The sequence below is a fragment of the Mixophyes fleayi genome, chromosome 3 (assembly GCF_038048845.1).
Source record: "Mixophyes fleayi isolate aMixFle1 chromosome 3, aMixFle1.hap1, whole genome shotgun sequence".
Taxonomy (NCBI): Eukaryota; Metazoa; Chordata; class Amphibia; order Anura; family Limnodynastidae; genus Mixophyes; species Mixophyes fleayi.
In genome coordinates, this window is record NC_134404.1 from 63883477 (window position 1) to 63899914 (window position 16438).

At 41.8% G+C, this 16438-nt stretch overlaps 1 protein-coding gene across 1 annotated transcript in view; it reads left to right on the top strand.

Annotated features, from left to right (window-relative positions):
• Nucleotides 1–16438, top strand: part of RAB6B (RAB6B, member RAS oncogene family) — a 40797-nt gene that overhangs the window by 21512 nt on the left and 2847 nt on the right. Inside the window, exons 6-7 of the mRNA XM_075201582.1 lie at nt 10526–10619; nt 12826–12892. Of these exons, the coding sequence (XP_075057683.1) occupies nt 10526–10619; nt 12826–12892 (161 nt within the window). The remainder of the gene's footprint in view (nt 1–10525; nt 10620–12825; nt 12893–16438) is intronic.

Below are 16438 nucleotides of genomic sequence, written 5' to 3' on the forward strand. Positions count from 1 at the left end.
ACTATATTTGAGAGAAGCTCACAAATTAATTTGAATTTGTGAAGGGGACTAATGGAAGACCACTTTTAACACTCGCGATGGGCACTACGGGTACCTTGTCATGCCATTCGGATTGAGTAATGCCCCAGTAGTATTCCAGCATTATGTCAATGAAATTTTCCGTGACCTCCGCTACATAACAGTTGATGTCTACTTGGACGACATTCTTATCTTCTCCAATAATCTGAAATCACATCGTGCCCATGACAAAGAGGTTCTTTCACAACTCCGTACCAACCGGCTCTTTTGTAAATTGGAGAAATGCACTTTTGAAGTACCATTTATCTCCTTTTTATGTTACATTATTTCTGGTACTGACTTACAGATGGACCCAGACAAGCTCAAGGTAATTCTCAACAGGCCTCTTCCAACCACTCTGAAGGCAATTCAACGGTTTCTTGGTTTTGCAAACTATTACAGGAAATTTATTAGAAATTTGTCTACTGATGTGGCTCCCATCACAGCCCTTACCAAAACAGGGTCCGATCCCTCCTATTGATCTGAAGAAGCTAAACCAGCATTCCATTGCATCAAACAACTTTTCATTTCTGCTCCAGTTCTTCGTCGGCCTGATTTATCCCGGCCTTTTATCCTGGAAGTGGATGCCTCTGCAGTAGGTGTAGGTGCTGTTTTAGCCTAGCGTTTCAAAGATGGATATCTTCATTCCTGTGGCTAGTTTTCTCGCAAATTTCTGTCAGCAGAGAAAAACTACTCTATAGGAGATTAAGAATTATTAGCCATTAAGTTGGCTTTGGAGGAATGGAGACATTTGTTGCAAGGTGCCAATTATCCCATCTCTGTCATCACAGGTAAAAAAACCTTCTGCATCAAAGTCAGCCTAGTGTCTCAATCCAAGGCAAGCTAGATGGGCCTTGTTCATTTCCAGGTTTGACTTCAAGGCAACCTACTGGCCAGGATCCCCGAATTGTAAGGCCGATGCCCTTTCTTGTTCCATGGTTCAAGATAAGGATCCTTGCCTCACCCAAAAAAGTCCCATCATCAATCCCGTGTCCTTTTCTACCACCAACATTATTCCTACCCCACCTCTGGAGAAAAATTTCATAGCTCCAGCACTTCACCAGAAATTGCTTCAATGGGCTCATGTCTCCCGATTCCCCTGGACATTCTGGAGTTCAAAAAGCTCTCAAATTTGTCCAAAAATTCTATTGGTGGCCTACTCTCAAGTAGGACATCCAAGAATTCATAGCTTCCTGTTCCAGGTGTGCCTACCATAAAAATCTCTTAAGACACCTGCCGGACAACTTCAACCAATGTCTGTTCCTCACCAACCCTGAACTCATCTGTCTATGGACTTCATTACTGATCTACCAGTTTCTAATGGGTTCAACACCATCTGGGTTGTAGTTGACAGGTTCTCAAAGATGGCCCATTTTTTCCCTCTCACTGGACTTCCCACTGCTCCAAAACTGGCTCAATTGTTTATTCAGTAGATTTGCAGACTCCATGGCTTGCCTTGAGAAATAATCTCCAATTGTGAAGTCCAGTTTGTGACCAAGTTCTGACAGTCTTTGAGTTCTACTCTCTAAGTGAAGCTCAAGTTTCCATCTGCCTATCACCCCCAAACCACCAAATGGCCAAACTGAAAGTGTGAATCAGGACTTATAAACTTTTCTTTGCATATTTGGCTCATCTTCACAAGACAACTGGAAAGAACTTTTACCCTGGGCAGAATTCTCCCACAATAATCAGTACCACTCCTCCTCTGGGTTTACACCCTTTTTACAGTCTATGGTCTATGGTCTTCATCCCATCTGCCATTTGTATCTGCTGCTGATAATACTTCACAGTTCACTAAAATATGGAAGGAAATCCGTTCTTCGCTATTTAAGGCTTCCTCCAATAACAAAAAATTTGCTGATCGCAAACGTCGAGCAATACCCAGTCTCAAACCAGGGGATCGAGTCTGGCTTTCCACTCGCAACCTGAGGCTTAAGGTACCCTCCATAAAGTTTGCCCCTCGCTATATTGGTCCATTTCCCACAGAGAGAGTCATCAGTTCAGTAGCTTACAAACTCAAACTTCCTCCATATCTATGAATCCCAAACTTCTTCCACATATTCTTGTTGAAGTCTTTGGTCTTGAATAGGTTTCATTCTGCACTCCCTAAGACTCCTAAAATCCAAACTCAATGAGGAGTTGAATAAGAAGTGGAAAGGATACTCGATTCACAGATTTGTCATGGTCATCTTCAGTATCTTATCGATTGGAGGAATAATGGCCCAGATGAACGAGCCTGGATTAAAGCCACTGATGTATATGCTCCATATATGGTCCATATCTTCCATGCAAAATTCCCTTTGAAGCCCAAGAGATATCCAGGTTCCACCCTCAAAAGGGGGGGTACGGTCACACACCAGGCTCTCAGGTCCTGTCAATTACCTCTCAGCTGTCTTTCCAAATTATCCCTGTGGTCTTCAGGCTCTGCTGGTTTCAGATCTCTCTGCAAGATGCTGCCTAGTCTGTCTCTCCACTCCAGAGATCCCTCCAGAATCAGGGTATGGGCGTTGTCATCTTGGATTCGGTCACATGATTCCTCTCAGCCAATCAGGGGATATCAGCCTCCACTCCAGGTTTCCCTCCAAAACCAGTTCCTGGGAGCTGCCATCTTGGATATAGTCATCTTATCCATCTCGGCAAACTCAGTGCTGCTCCTGACCAGCTAACTGCAGTCTCCAATCAGGGAACAATAACTACTATAAAAAGACTTCCTGGAGCCAGTGCAATGTTGTATTTCCAAACGCCAACCTGGTTTCCACCAGTGTGCAGTATTTCCTGTTTGTTCCAGCTCAGACAGTGCTATCTAAATTCTGGTTCCATTCAGGTTCCAGCAGCACTCTGGTTCCAGTTACATTCCGTTTCCAGCATTCCGATTCCAGCATGTATTCTGGTTCCAGCATGCATTCTGGTTCCAGCAGAATTCCGGTTCCAGCAGCATTCTGGTTCCGTTCCTGTTACGGCATTCCAGTTCCGTTCCGGTTCCAACAGCATTCTGATTCCAGCATTCCAGTTCCATCCCGGTTCCAGTCCGGTTCAGTAATCCAGTTCCGCGAAGGTGTCCTCTGCTAGTCTATCATCACCTCTACCAGTCCTTTCATCTACATACAAAGGACCATAATCAGGCCACCCAGCTTTGTGTACAAGTCACCAGCCTAACTCCAGAGACACCACCCAGTCTGGGTACAGACAGATCTTCAGGCGTGACAATCAGGACCCACAGGTCCCCCATATAATGACTCATATCGCATCATCAAGGCCCAGCCTGCCCTCTTTACAAGAGGAGAGAAGGGATCTACTCTCTCTGGAGTCCAGGAGGATTCCTCCGAAATGTGGGAGTCTCCCGAATATTCTGTTACTGTAGGCAAGTTTGGGCAAAATGTACACTAAACCATAGCAAGCAATAAGACACTTGCTTACGTTTTTTCAACTTGAACTTGACAATTAAAGGATAATTGCTGTTTGATTGCTCGGGTCAGTACACCTAAATGCATTACCACCTAACCATGGAGAACTTTTCCATTTCACCTTAAAATGGCTGCAGAGAGGAAGTGTGGGTGGAGGAACTCTTCAGATTGGTCCTCCGCTCACAGTCCACTTCTACAGCATTGCATAGCTCTGTTATTGGGAGGGATTATAATTATAACAACGGAGCCTCGGATAAAACGTCTGCATCATGGGAAAGAAACGTGTTGTCAACATTTAAAATTAGGAGGTAATGCAGCTTTAATAAATAGGCTCTTCTGTCTATTGTATCAGTGTCAGGAGAATGTTCCATATTTGCTGATATAAATGCTTTTCCTCAGTCGTAGGAGTTGGTAATAATATTTGCATACCTCCCAACATTTAAAATTTCTGAAGTGGGACATGGCCATGTCTATCTCTGAAAAGGTGGATCATGTCACATTAGGGACTGGTCCATATAACAGTGGGCATGTTCATGGCTCCAGGGCATGTCTAGTGCCTCTGAAATTGGGACAGTTTGGTGATATGGGGCTAGATTTACTAAGCTGCGGGTTTGAAAAAGTGGGCATGTTGCCTATAGCAACCAATCAGATTAGAGCTTTCATTTATTTAGTACTTTCTACAAAATGACAGCTAGAATCTGATTGGTTGCTATAGGCAACATCCCCACTTTTTCAAACCCGCAGCTTAGTAAATCTAGCTCATGGTGTTTGTGATGCACTAATTGCACAAGTTATTAGTCCTATACAGTTAGGTCCATATATATTCGAACAGTGACACAATTTTCATAATTTTTGCTCTGTACGCCACCACAATGAATTTGAAATTCAACTATGGATATGTAATTGAAGTGCAGTCTTTCAGCTTTAATTCAAGGGGATGAACAAAAATATTGTATTAAAAGTTTCAGAATTGCAACAATTTTCATACGCAGTCCCCTCTTTTCAGGGGCTCAGAGGTAATTGGACAAATTAACATAATCATAAATAAAATAATAATAATACTTTTGTCGTAAATCATTTGCAGGCAATCACTGCCTAAATTCTAGAACCCATGGACATCACCAAATCCTGGGTTTCCTCTTTGTTATGCCTTGCCAGGCCTGCAGCTGTCTTCAGTTGTTTTTGTAGTGGGTCTTTCTGCAAGTGCAATGCATGCTCGATCATGTTGAGATCAGGTGACTGATTCGGCCATGCAGAATATTCCACTTCTTTGCCTAAAACTCCTGGGTTGCTTACTTAACTTAGGGTTATCACTGGTGGTTAACCCTTCCATGTATAGGGCACAACAACAGAAGCCTACTGCTGTACGAAATGCCAGTTTTCAAATTGTTTAAATAAATCTACCCCTATGTCTTGATCAGAGATCCAAGAGGCAATATGTGGCATTGCAGATACTTGCAATACAAAAAACAGCTGTATTATCCAATATTAGATATTGTGATTTGTAAATTCTTTACTTCCATTGAGTCTAGAATGCACATATCACTTCAATAAAGTCTATTCCATTAGTACCTACCAAATGTTTTTGTTTTTTTCGGTTCAGTACATAACAATATATGGCCATAGTCACCAAATAGCTCCCAAAAGTGTTTGGATTTTAACTTAAAATATAATCCACCCTATATATTACTAGGTGTTTGGTGCTTTGTTGTGATTTATAGTTGTGTATAGTAAAATGGGTTTTATATACCGCTCCTGTGGTTTTCAGATGAAAATTGAGGCACCCAAGTGACCTGTAGTTTGGCACAAAAAAATAGGACAAGTCTGGGAAAACAGGGACACATGGAAGGTCTGGTTTTATGATAAATTGTATCCAAAAGTATGCCAGGTTGCATCTGGCTAAAAAAATAAAACAAAGTAAAAGTTAGTAGTAAAAAAACCCCAAAAGACAAAGCATCCCTCTTTCAAAACCTAGGGGTAAATGTATCAAGCTGTTTCTGGTGGGTTTGAAAAGTGGAGGTGTTGCCTATAGCAGCCAATCAGGTTCTAACTGTCATTTTGTAGAATGTACTAAATAAATGATAACTGGAATTTGATTGGTTGCTATAGGCAACATCTCCACTTTTCAAACCTGCCAGAAACTCGCAACTTGATACATTTGCCCCCTAGAATCTAAAATAAGCATATCATCATCAACATTTATTTATATAGTGCCAGCAAATTCCATAGCGCTTTACAATTAGGAACGAACACAGTAATAAAACAATACTGGGTAATACAGACAAACAGAGAGTTAAGAAGCTTACAATCTACATATTTGTTATCCCTATACGCGAAAGAATTAGACAAAAACTTTTTAGGGTCATTTTATGGGATTGCTTTAAAAATGTAGAAGTAACCATTGACAGAAGTATGGAACATATTTTTTTCATGTTTTTTGTATATTTTCCTTACCTAATGGGAGAAAATGAAATAGACAATGTGTGTCTTCAATGTAATGCACAACACAGTGATTCTACCTATCACTTTTACCTATTACTTTCTAGAATGTACTAGATAAATGATAGCTAGAATTTGATTGGTTACTTTGTGCAACATATCCACTGTTCCTTTTTAGAAGTTTTGCTAAATATACTCTATAGTTTGTGTATAGCGCTGCGTAATATGATTGTGGCTTTTATAAAGAAATAATAATAATATCACAGTGCTTGTGGTACTAATACGATCCCCATACCTTGTAACAATCTGATTGACAGGAACTTTAACTTTATAGGGCACACTAGTAAATACACAGGTCACAACAGATCGTTGCTATTGATCTGTGTGTGCAGTCATCCTTCCACTGTCCTAATAGGCCCCTCTGACACCGAACAATATCTGACTTCTCTGCACAAATCACTAACATTGTCCAATTCGGCCACTTACATGTCAGGGCAAACTGAATTCTGGATCCTGTCACTTGGTGCTTGGCTGACTAGCAGGATCCTAGCGTGTGTGAGTCCCAGGGCCATAACTAGGGCTGTGCGACAGGGGCGACCGCCCAGGGCGCAACGCTGAAGGGGGGCGCAATTTAGGAATATTTTAGGCTCATTTGGTTAAAATTAAGGGCTAGGGGGGCGGCATTTGTCTTTCTCCCCCCAGGCGCTAGAATTCTAAGTTACTGCTCTGGTGAGTCCTCTACATATTTGTCGACCTGTTTGTATGTTATCTTTTGTTGTCTTTGATTTTCATGTACAGGACTTTGAATTGATTTTGGCTGACTAGAGAGATATATTTAATAAAAAACATTGACAATTCCTTTAACAAACAGTCTTTCTTCAGACAACTTGACTGTTTATAGTGTGGGTTTTATATTATGTTCCAGGTGCTTATTCTGCCACCATTAAATGATCAGTCTACCTCCAGATGCCCTGGGTGAATTCTATGTCTGTCTGAGTGAATGTTAACTTCCTTCACTCTTCAGTTTGGTAGACTCTGGCCTTTTGAACCCAGTGGCGCACGCAGGGGGGGTTTCTGAGTCTCTAGAAACCCCCCCTGCGCTAACTAAGTGGCCACTGTCCTATACAGCAGCCGCGGCGCTGTCAAAGAAGCGTCCGAGGCGGTGCTGTATTGTATACAGCACCGCCGCATACGCTTCTTAGACAGCGCCGCGGCTGCTGTATAGGACAGCGCTGGCGAAACTGAGCTGCTGCGCATGCGCAGCAGCTCTCTCTCAGTTTTTTTGGGGTTTTTTTGGGGTCGGCGGGGGGAAACACCCCCCCCCCGACAATCCTCCGTGCGCCGCTGGAACCATTCTTAACATCGTTTGTCAGAATCCTGTGAGAAGTGAAAATGGGAAGTGATGTGTCATGCATGATGAGTGACTTGTGATGAGTGACACATGATAAGGGATGAATGATTACTCGTGAGTGACAAGTGATGAAAGGCAAGGCATGAGAGATGAGTGTTGGATGCCAAACGAAGATGGATGAGGGAGTATAAGAAACAGCAAACTGTGAGAATAATTGTTGCATGTCACTCATCACATGTCACTCATTAGCACACATTATTTCTCACACTATTCACACAATTAATTGAGTTGACAAATGACGATGTCCAATCTGACTCTGATTTTTGACGACAAATAATGATTTCCTAAAATTTAATGAGAAGTATGGTCAGAGTTAAGATATTACTATACTTACTTGTAACATTTTATTGCCTGTGTGGCAGGATGGACCGCCTATGCCACTCTGTCTGTTGTTGCTGGGAACCGGCTGGGCTTACTTTGCAACCGCTCCCTTTCGTTATCCCAAATGCGCCCTCTAACCGCAGTAGGACGGGATTACAAATGCTGCCACCACTGGACTCCTTACCGGCATCCAGTACCAGGTTTCTTCTGGGTAACTGACTCAGCTAATGTACCCTGTTACTGGTGTACCTGGGCTGGTACCCCTGACCTCTTCCTATGGATCTGTTGCTGTGGATGGATCTCCCCTGGCCTATCACACTGGCCAGAGCTGCTGGGTAGCAGGCAAAGCGGTGGTACCGGAAAGCTGGGTCCAAACCTCAGAAACTGCCGGGAATGGATTAGAGTTGGGTCTAGCCTGTAGGTCACAGGGATAGAGAAGTTTTCAAGCAGGTCCTTTGAAGCAAGTGATGATTATTTGCTTACCCTGGTTGAAGGTACCAGGGAGGTCAGATGGAATAAGAAGAACGATTTTCAATACAAAACAGTGCTTTTTATACAGTTTTTGGATACAGGGTAAGCCAGCCCCCTGAGGTCTGAGCTATTATTAGAATCAGGATGCAATGTGTTTACCCAAACATGGATTTACAAGCAATGGAAAGCTAACAATATTTGCACTTATCCTAAAACTTGCTGTGATTTCCTGTATCCTGTTTTAAACACAAAGAAAATCTAACAGCAAGTCTAATTAAAGCTTCCTCTGCCTTAAGGTGCTGCACCCTCACACATCAAAAGGACTAATTAACATGATATTAACATGGGTACTTTCTTCAGACAGTTGCCGAATACACATTCCCAAAGGACAGTTACAAAACCCCAAACAGGTCATTTCCCTACCAAAATACACAAAAGGCTTCCTCAACAAAGGCTTAAGGTACATACCTTAGAAATAATGCATTTCCTCTAGCAAAGGTAAAACAAAAAACTAATTTCTTCCCCTGATCTCAAAAATCAAGATATTTCCTTTACCAAAATACACACAATATCAAAAATAAGTACACTTGCAATTATATAAATAAGCGCCCTGCGCTATTTCCTTTGAATAAATTTATACCATAAGTTATTTATAAGTGATTCAGTGACAGTCTGTAACCTTCCTGGTGTAATTCATCTAAATATAAAAATTTGTATAAGCTTCAGAACAGAGATCAAGTACCTAAGGCTCATATAAGGTGAGAGATGGCCCTTGTTGGATGGGAATATGAAAGTACAACATTGAGGAGATAATTATAATGAAATTCTGACACTACAGCCAATTCTGTTAGCACAGCTTAGTCATCAAGACAAAGGTCACACGGACCCCTTGACACCACAGCTGCTAAGGGGAAGCTACAACTGAACCAGCTTAGGGTGATATCCAGCATCTGAGTCTCCTGTTACTCATCACTTCTCAGAGTGCTAATACTGTGTTAAATGCTTCTGTGCAGCCATGGTTAGGACTCAACAGAAATAATAAAATCTGTTACATTGATCCAACCAAAACAAAACATGTTACAATGCCTCATCGACCTAGAAACCTAATTTGTTTAAATCAAAGAAAGCTGACATTTAATGTTTATATAGTAATAAAATATGAGTGATGCTGGTTTCTCTCAAGCTAAAGAGGTTTGCTTTTCCTGGAAAGCAAATTAACCAGAGAGCTCTGCATCTGCAGCTTCCCTGCTGTCCAAGGTCATCTGTGTCTGCTCTCCCAGAACATGAATACTGGCTTATAGAACAAGGAAATGATCTATTTATTCGTGGACATAGAGCCGAGTATCCTGATGGATTGCCTAATGTAACAAAACGGCTCATAGGAAAGTTCAAAATTCAAAGTTGAAGCTTTGGTTCCAATTACTCAAATCAATCAGAGGTTAATAGTAGAGCCACACGTGGAATGATGCCACATTTATCACATGATTCTATCTCCCTTTATTAAGTTTATGACGTAATTCCCATCAGAAATGTTGATGATCCGCATCATGCATCTTCAGGGACTCATGTTAATTGGTTGAGTAATTTATAGCGAGTTGATAGAAGGACCGTAAATGGTTCCTGTCGCCCGTTGCCAGTGGGTGAAGTTCTCCTTAGTTCTTATCAATAAGTCTAACATCCATATGTTGCAGGTTAATCTGTGACTGTATGAGGTCCGTTATAGAGTAACATGTTGCTTGGATTGTTTGGCATGCATTATATGGTGTATGTCATCACAGCCGAGCATACCTGTATGAAGTGTTTTTTATACACCTGGGGCCTGAGTCATTAAGAAGAGCAAAGCAAAAGAAAGGAGTAAGTTTGCTCCTGGACAAACCATGTTACAATGCAAGGGGTGCAAATTAGTTTTGCACATATGGAAAATTCTGGCTCTTTTTTCATCTGGTACATAAATACTTGATAGCTTTATCTTTACACTGAATTTTTAAGTTGATCTAGAACATGCCCTACCCCAACTATTAATCTGTCCCCACATATTAAATTTACCTCCCCCTCCAATGCATCATGGTTTTGCCCCGGTGCAAAGTTACTCCTTTTTTATGCCATGCTCTTCTTAATGACTCAGGCCCCTTGTGTTATAGCTGATAATTAAGGTTAGCAGATATACTTAAGCCAGTGGATCCCAATTTTTATCAGTTTAAGATTCCCTTAGGGTCTCCATAATTTTTTCAAAGCACCCCTAAGCCAAAATAATTACCAAGTAGTCCCCCGCCCTGATTACCCAGCTACCCCTGTGAGATCACAGCAACATCCCAGAGAGTCGCGTCGCACAGTTTGGGAACCACTGACCTAGGCAGCTGATGCAGTTGTTTTGTTTTCTGTGTAACTCTAACTCTAGATCAATCATTTAATGTTTTAATAGGCAAATCACCATTGAGGAAGGAGAACAGCGGGCCAAAGAGCTAAGTGTCATGTTTATCGAAACAAGTGCCAAAACCGGGTATAATGTGAAACAGGTAAGAAAGCTTTACCGTCAATACCAAGACGTGTCTAACTTTTCATCCCTAGGACAGTGCAAGTGACAATGGTACAACCACTGTGACCTGAGGATGTGTTCTACCATGAGTATAGGATGGAGTGTTTCATTGTGTCAGGCTGTAGAATTCTCTGCTGAGGAAGGTGATGGCAGCTTCAATGACTCAATTCCAAGATGAATTGAATGCCTTTCTTACAAGAAATGGTATATGTAAATATAATCAGTAAATCTTTCCAGGCAAATATTTAGATTGCCAATGAAGGGGTCAGGAACATATTTGCCTTTCCCTCTGTGTGAATAAATGGGTGCCTTTTGCCTCAAGTGCATTCTTTTACTATTTTACATATAACAGTATGCCAAGCCAACTATAACTCTTGTAAAATATGCAAACCAAATATTCTCTGTTGAGTTAGTCAGAGATATATTTATTTAATATAGAAATTATATGTAATATGCATCGATCAGCCACAACATTAAAACCACTGAAAAGTAAAGCGAATAACATTGATTATCTCGTTACAATGGCACCTGTCAAGGGGTGGGATATATTAGGCAACAAGTGAACAGTCAGTTCTTGAAGTTGATGTGTTGGAAGCAGGAAAATGAGTAAGCCTAGGGAGCTGTGCGACTTTGACAGGGTCAGATTGTGATGGCTAGACGATCTGCTGCTGACGTCTTGACGCCAGATACCACAGGACACCTTCAGAGGTCTTGTGGAGTCCATGCCTCAAAGGGTCAGAGCTGTTTTGGCTGCACAAGGGGTACCTTCATAATATTAGGCAGGTGGTTTTAATATAGTGGCTGATTGGTGTATAATTATATAAAAAAAAAGAGGCAGGTTGGAGCTACAGTCATAATAAGTCACAATAAACTCTTGTTAAAACAGCTAATTAAACATTTATGCTACTCAGCTACTAATAACTAAATAACAATATGCCCATACATCTTCAGAGAAGGTAGAATGCGTAACTCCCTCCATATCAGGGCGGCAGCCTTCTAAAGCCACCTGTTGCTTCTCAGGTATTCAATCTGTATAAGAAGATATAATAGGTAATGCAGTAAGTTCAATAACAGCTGCTCTGCACGCAATAAGTGAATATCCACGAACCAGCGCAGGAAAGTTTATCTCTAGATCATTTAAGTATCTCTCATGCAGACTCCAACTCAACCGATAACTCACTTTACAGCATTGTATATAACACAATATTTTTATTTATTTTTGATGGTTCTGTCCACATCTAAAAGCACAGGAAGTATTGTGTGATATCTGTGATCAATGATGTAATTATGTTTGACATGTGATGTCATCAGTGATATCATTTATAGGGGGATATTCAATTATGTACAATTTGCTGCTAAAAACTTAGTGGCAGTGCGCTTTTCAGGTACTATGGTACCCAAACATTGCAGATTTTCCTGCGCACCTCTATGTGAGGAGAAATCTGCAATGTTACATCGGTATCGGAGGCACTCCATGGACAATTGAATTCCCCCCATAATGCCACAAGAGGTGGAAACTATGCCATCCTTCTAGGGTCCATTTTGGACTTGACCCTGCTATGTCCAATACACAACTAACTACACAAAATACAAATATACTTCCCACCCTGTCATTTTAAAACACCTTTTATTTTTCAATAATCTCCATTTCTTCAAGTCTTTTTTACGCTGCCCTTTTGCTTCTTGCCATCATCTTTATTCCGTCCTCTACATTCTGTTTACTTCAGCACAGTTTTGGTGCAAATGTAAAGGTTCTCAGAAAAGTCTCTTATATATGCTCTCCGCTGACCTCTGATTGGTTAAAAGCTTCAACCAGTCAAAGTCTGGTGGGAAAAATTCAAATAATAATACTAATACCAGACTTAGTCAATGTGTGGCTCTCCAGGTGTGGTGGAAAAATACAAGACCCTACAAATAGTCAACTGTACTGTTATAGTAGTAATAGTTAGGCAATAGCTGGAGAGCTGTAAGTTACCTAACCTTACCCATCCCCCATTGGCATGGGGGGAACCATGGAGGTGGCATTCAGAGTGTGTAAAAAAAAGCATTGTAACCAATGAGCATGTTTTTTCAGCAACAATGAATCTCTGAATTTCAACTGAATAGTTTTGCCCATTTCTAGACACAAACAACACACAGGCCACCATCTGTAATACTTGATGACTATAATCTGCTTGTCTTTCCAGCTATTTCGTCGCGTAGCCTCTGCCCTGCCTGGCATGGAGTGCACAGAGGAGAAGAGCAAGGATGGCAGTATCCTTTATAAGTGACCTAGTATTAAACATTTAAGCTTTGCTTTGTCTTATATTATCTCTTTAGTAATTTGCCCATATGTCCCCAGACATTTAAGGCTTGGATCAGTATGTGTTGTTGCAAACTGCTGGGGTTATAGGGCAGGATAGAAAAGGTCATCTATGAAAGTGCAGATTTGCAAAGTTTTTTATACCTAGTCCAATCATAGTTATACACCCACATCCTGGACTTTAGAACTGCCAATGGAAGATCAAGCCACCAAACCACGCACCCCTTAAGCTGTCATCTTGGTGCACAAATTACTTTGCTTGCCCATAAAAAATAAGCAAATGTATTTGTGCGTGACATCATAAAACGGCATTTGTGCTGCACTTTCCAAAATTACCTTTACAGATTGGTTGTCCTCTGTGCTGCATGTGTTGGGCACACAGACTGCAATGACATATACAGATCTCTAGCCTACGCTCTTCCAGTGGCAGTATTCTCTTGTTGTATCATTTTGGAATGCAACGGAACCAACTGCTAATATGGCCAAGCCCATATCTGTGTAAGTTTAGTGGGACACAGCAAATGCAGTTGTGTGCTTACATAATGGTAATATAAGGGTTTCCCTAGTGTAAATTATAAAGTTGTACGAAGTCACTGCGTCCTTTGTACAGGACACACAGGAACTCTGGCTGGACACCAGATAACCATATAATCTACAGTAGAGAGTATGTTATACCCTATAATATAAAATCTATGAATGCTCTGAGCGCCAATTATACTAAAATGATTTGTTTATTTGTAAATGTAATTAGAGTGAAAGTTTGCTTTGTTATGGAGCTATTCAAGTGCAGGGTCTCCCAGTAACGGGAGTATGTGTCTTACAAATGAAAACCTTCTTGTAGGTTATCATTAACATGTGCTAGGATAAATCAATAATCAGAGTGTCGCATAAGGACTTAGGTCGGCCTCGCTGGGTCACGGAACCAGTTCCTTTCTTTTCAAGCAAAGTGATCACTTCTTCAGTGCTGGCAAATAAACAAGTCTTGCCAACACCGGCATGTGTGGCTATTGATGCCCCCCTGACCCATTTCTTCCTGTCTATAAACTTGCTGTGCACATGCTTAGGGTGGATAGGGTCACAGCTCTGGACCTCCCTGGGCATCTCCCCCATTATAATCCACCACTACTTGGCCCCTAAGGAAAGGCCAGGGCCAGGTTTTTCTTTTAATCTGCTTACCCTGTTACTTGATCTTGCTTTTAGTTGACAAGGATTTGGGTTGTTCCTCCTGTACTTAGATAGAAAAGTATTTTAGCCACAGCAATCCATTCATTTCCCAAAGTAGCTCCACAGTGGTCCATCTGGGGGTGGTACAAGGACTAGGAACCAACACAAAGATTGTGTAAAAATCATTTAAATCAAGGTCATAGGCGAGCCTGTGTGCAAGGACTCAATGTTTCATTTTGCCCATTCTGCAGTTAATGCTGCCCTCATGTGGGCAGAGGATGTATCAACCCAACAAACCAGCTCAAGTTCAAATGATACATATTACAGCAATGTACAGAGAGATGAAGAAAAGTAGAAAGGTTTTACCCAATAGTCAACAACTGGAGAAACTATGCTCTGTCAACTCGTTAAAAAAATCATGTTAAGCAGCCAAATTAATATGCAATTCACGCAATCCTATGATTTATTTCTTATGGATTACTATGCTAGGGAGACCTTTGTGTAGTTGTAGAAATAGTCAGGAAGGTGAATGAGACACTATAGGGACAGGAAGGATTGCTCTAGTCCAGTGTTTCTCAACTATTCTCCACAAAGACAGCTGATAGTGTATGTGTTCCAGGTTTCCTCATAGAATCACAAGTGAAATAATTAGTACTACAGTGAATCAGTCACTATTACACCTGTGCTCCACATAGGATATCTGGAAAACATGCCCTGTTAGCAGGCTCTCCACTTCAGGGTTGGAAAACACTGCTCTAGTTGGTAAGACGGGTTTTTCCCATTATACTGGACTACAGGACTACACAGGCCCCAAGTGGCTACTACTCCCAGGCAGGTCAAGCAGGAGTGCAGGCCACAAGCACAGCAGTGGCCAGAGTAGCTAGAAGGGAACGGACAGGCTGTCTTGTGCTCTTGGGACTCGGCCCAGCCTGCAGGGATACTCTACAGGATCGAATGATGCTAAACTTTGGTAGCAAGAGGGCAGCAAATCAGCAGAGACATTCACCACCAGCAAACAGATTGGTCACACACAGAGTACATAGAAAAGAACAGAGGTGCATAGGGGAGGAATTATCAAAGAATGATAGGCCAACACCCCATATATACTAGGAGGTACTGTCAGCAGGGACAGGCTGGGCTGGGTGGCAGGGGGGCATCTGTCCCCTGGGCCAGGCCCATAATGGACTACCTTGGGCGGGTGGACTACCTTGGCAATGGACTACCATGGGCGGGTCACTGGGCCACCGGCTTTTTTTTCCTTTATAATAGGCTGTTGAGTCGAGTCTTGCCCCCCCGGGCTAAAATTTGCCAGCCCTCCCCTGACTGTCAGCGTTTAGCATCGCCTTTGCAGTGGAAAACCTATATATCAAGTACAGCTGCGATACCTCAGGACGGCATTAGCAGAACATTAAAAATAAAAGTTTTTTCTGATTAGAACTCGTTAAAATGAATGTGCTATTGCCGAATAACTGCAATGTTGTAACTTATATAAACACCTTATACACTCAGTGGCCACTATTAGGCACACTTGCTCCTTAATGCAAATATCTAATCAGCCAATCATGTGGCAGCATAACAATGCATAAAAGCTTGCAGACATGGTCAAGAAGTTCAGTTGTTGTTCCGACCAAATGCAGAATAGGAAAGAAATGTGATGTAAGTGACTTTGACAATGGGGAATGGTTATTGGTCCAGACGGGATGGTTTGAACATCTGAGATCTGCTGATCTCCTGGGATTTTCACGCACAACAGTCTCTAGAGGTTACAGAGAATGGTGCACGAAACAAAAAACATCCAGTGAGCAGTAGATGCATTGATGAAAACACCTTGTTAATGAGAGCTCACAGGAAGGCGACAGTAACTCAGATAACCATGTTACCTCAGTGGTATGCAGAAGAGCATCTCTGAACACACAGCGCATTGAACCTTCAAATGGATGGGCTATAGCAGCAGAAGACCACACCAGGTTCCACTCCTGTCTGCTAATAACAGGAAACTGAGGCTGCAGGCTGACCAAACGTGGACGGCTGAAGATTGGAAAAACATTACCTAGACCAGTGTTTCCCAATCCCAGTCCTCAGGGACCCCTAACAGTGCATGTTTTCCATACCTCCTTGCAGGAGCACAGGTGTATTTGTTACTGACTGATACATTGTAACAGATCCACAGGTGGTGCTAATTAGTTCACCTGTAACCCAGGAAACCTGCACTGTTAGGGATACTTGAGGACTGGGTTTGGGAAACACTGACCTAGACTGACAAACCTTGTTCTTTGCAGCTACATACAGATGGTAGGATCAGAATTTGGTGTAGACAACATGGATCCATCCTG